The following is a 3,241-nucleotide window of genomic DNA, read 5'->3' as shown; positions in this document are numbered from 1 at the left end:
CTCAAATTTCAAATGATTTTCAACTGTCGCTTTGTCGCGTCCAGTGTAGACAGACTTTAGCTGTTGCAGCGCAGCGCGACAACTGTCACATCCGGTGTAGATACGGTGTCACCTATCGAGAAGAAACAAAGCAACCGCGGCGTCCGATCGCAGGCCTTCCCGCTCCTTTTACGATCCGATATTTACACGGGTCCTACTTTTTGCCTTATCGTAAGCCTTCTTTTGTTCTGCAGACGTTTTCCTCTTTTGTTTTCATTTTTGTCCTCTCAGATTCACATGCTGAGAGGCTGCTGTGCTTTAGTCGTTAGGCTGTTTGTTCTCTTGTAAAAGTTGTCTATAAATCCATCCCATCTAAAGCACCGCCTCAACAGCCATACACATCGAGGCAGTTTCAGATGCCATGGCAAGTTAATAGTAGTCCGACTTTTAAAACCGAGACTCCTCTTCCAATCCATTGCACTTGATAGCTGGTGTGTGGTGGGCGTTCTGACGCACTATAGCTAATGCTGCATCATCTTCTAATGTCAGTTATGCTACATCTTTCTGTCTTTGGGCACAGTAATGTGTTCTGTGTGCACAGTATGTCTTCAACAAACATTCAACCATATTAACTGTCAGTGTTGGGGAGCTTCTTTGAAACTGCAGACTGTCAGGCTACAAGCATCTCATAATTAATGGACTGTAGTTTAAAGTAGTTAAACATTTTATACACAAGTAGTTAGTAAACTAATAAAAATATATCTCTATAATGAAGCTATTTTAGCAGACAATGAGTTTCATACACTAACTTTGTTTACGTGTAAAAATTGCATACGAAAGTGTAACACTTTATTTTAAGGACCAATTCTCAATTTTTAATAGTTGCTTATTAGCATGCATATTACTAGCATATTGGCTGTTTATTAGTACTTATTAGACTATTAATTAAATAAGTAGTTATTAGACTATTAGTAGTTATTAGACTTCCCCTATATCTAAACTTAACAACTACCATACTAACTATGAATATGCAGCAAATTAGGAGTTTATTGAGGCAAAAGTCGTAGTTAATCGTTAGTTAATATTGAGAACTGGTCCCTAAACTAAAGTGTGACTGAAAGGCTTCATGCAGAAATCATGATTCATGAGTAGGTTGCACTAAAATGTATTCTTAACCAACTGAAATTACATCTATACAAAAATCACATTTACACTGGTCTTAGAAATAAGATAAGCCAGTTATTTTTATTAATTTTTAAAAATATTTTTACATTTTTTAAATTAAATATATAGTATAAGAAATCGAAACTAAGTGACTCTACAAAAGTATTTGTTATTTTAATAATAATAATAATAATGTATTTTTATTTTAATAATTATTAATCATAATCATTTCTGAGCAACAATAAAAATAGCACAAAAAGTAGCAACAAATTAAAAAATCTGAGCTGCTGGCAGGTAAACAAAAAACGTAGTAAAGTTAGTCGTTACATAATTTTAGTTCTATATTCCCCAACACTGCTAGTTATTAGGTGCTTTAGGATCCCAAACCAACAGGTTTTTATGCAGTTTGCTTTGTGTTACTAATGCTGCTCTTCTGTCTTCTCCTTTAGGCGCTCAAGAAAGCCAGTAACATTATCTCAGAGATCCGGGAGACTCATCTTTGGTAGCCAAACGTTCTCATGAACATTCTGTCCAGGAAAGTGTTTACATGTTTGTGCGTGCTGTATGTGTGAGTGTGTGACATAAGTCAAATACACCATCTGAAGAAATTCAATGCCTCTGTCAGCATGAACATTCAACAAAATGTGTACAGTTTTCCAAATGCTCCTTATTTCTACCGTATATGCACTGAATCCATGTTTGACAGAGGTCAAAAGTGTGTGCGTGTGCGTGCGCGCGTGCGTGCATGCGTGTGTGTGTGTGTGTGTACTCAGTAGCTCAGATATAGTGAACATATCAAGTCTGTGTCGTGATCTTCAACCATATCAATCATAAACGTTTCGAAATGGTTTTTCGCCATTATGACGAATACTCTTTAATTCAACATTATAAGAATTAAGTAGTGTCTCAAATGCTACTGAGAGCATCCCAAGAACACTCGAGCTCTCATACGCTCACGTGGTTGATAACATGAATCACACAACAATGAACAATTTAATTTTTTCATCATTTACTCAATGCCATTCCAAACCATGTGATATTATAGAAAATGTTCACACTGATTTTTTTCCATTCAGTGAAAACATTAAAGGCTTTCAAGCTGTGAAATGGACTAAAAAGCATCATAAATGTACCATAAATCATCATAAAAGTAGTCAATGCGACTCATTCATTACTGTAGTTTTATGTCAGGAACAGACTGAAAGTGGAATGACATGACGATGAGTAATTGGCAGATTTAAGTGAACTGTTCCATTAATGTGCTGTAAATATCATATAATAAATGTGGTGTCCAGGTTTACAGTAAATATAAGAAACAAAGACCCGCCCCTTCATTAGATTCGATCAGATTTGTGCATGTTGGCACAGTTGTATGCTACATATAAGCTTAAGTTATCACAGCCAATATGGGCTAAAAACAAAAGCAGTGATAATATATTGATAATGTGAATGAGATTATGATGATACATTTAGAAGAATTAATGATGTAACGCGTGACTGATGTCTAGACATGGTGCAAATAAATGGTAGTGCAGTGTGAAGAGCCACAGAACAAAGAGCCATTGTGTTTGGTTGTGCTCTGAAACACTTCAAACCACGCTTGTATGTATCGGAGACTTGACTGGCATGTAATATTTATGCTTGTCTGAATATTTATTGTGAGAGTGAGTATGCCTGTGTCAAAGAAGGTCAAATGGGACAGAACAAAGATATGAAAACAATGGCTGTTTGAAACATTGAACACCAAGAATGAATGGTGTTTAGTGTCAGATACCAACCGTGCAAAATTAACAGCCAGCACAAATGTGGCCATTGGGGCTGTAGAGAATTCGGTAGTTGTTGTATTGCCTGCTAAAACCAATATTAATGTGTGTGGGTGTTTATGTTGGGGACAATGTTGCATATTTTTAAATTGATTTCTTGTGATGGGACACATTATGCTTCTCTAGCAACCAATTAATCATAAAAAATAGAGGTGCCAGGAAGACCAAGAGAAGGGGAATTATTAACAAACATTTATATACATTGTCAAAAAGTAATAAGCATGTATTTCTTGTTGACCTTAAACTTTATACCGTTAAATTGTGTCCTGCCTCAT

At 35.9% G+C, this 3,241-nt stretch overlaps 1 protein-coding gene across 2 annotated transcripts in view; it reads left to right on the top strand.

Moving 5' to 3' along the window:
• The window catches only part of LOC107678420 (dynamin-1-like protein), a 30,274-nt gene extending 27,044 nt beyond the window's left edge, over positions 1 to 3,230 (top strand). For both annotated transcript variants that reach the window (XM_016473668.1, XM_016473667.1), the window contains one exon: positions 1,593 to 3,230. In XM_016473668.1, coding sequence (XP_016329154.1) covers positions 1,593 to 1,649 — 57 coding nt within the window. In that variant the 3' untranslated portion in view covers positions 1,650 to 3,230. The remainder of the gene's footprint in view (positions 1 to 1,592) is intronic.
• Positions 3,231 to 3,241: the final 11 nt, after the last annotated feature.

Source organism: Sinocyclocheilus anshuiensis, unplaced genomic scaffold (assembly GCF_001515605.1).
Source record: "Sinocyclocheilus anshuiensis isolate Anshui unplaced genomic scaffold, SAMN03320099.WGS_v1.1 scaffold112, whole genome shotgun sequence".
Taxonomy (NCBI): Eukaryota; Metazoa; Chordata; class Actinopteri; order Cypriniformes; family Cyprinidae; genus Sinocyclocheilus; species Sinocyclocheilus anshuiensis.
The sequence above is the reverse complement of the archived record's forward strand: the minus strand, read 5'-3'. Positions and strand labels throughout refer to the sequence as shown.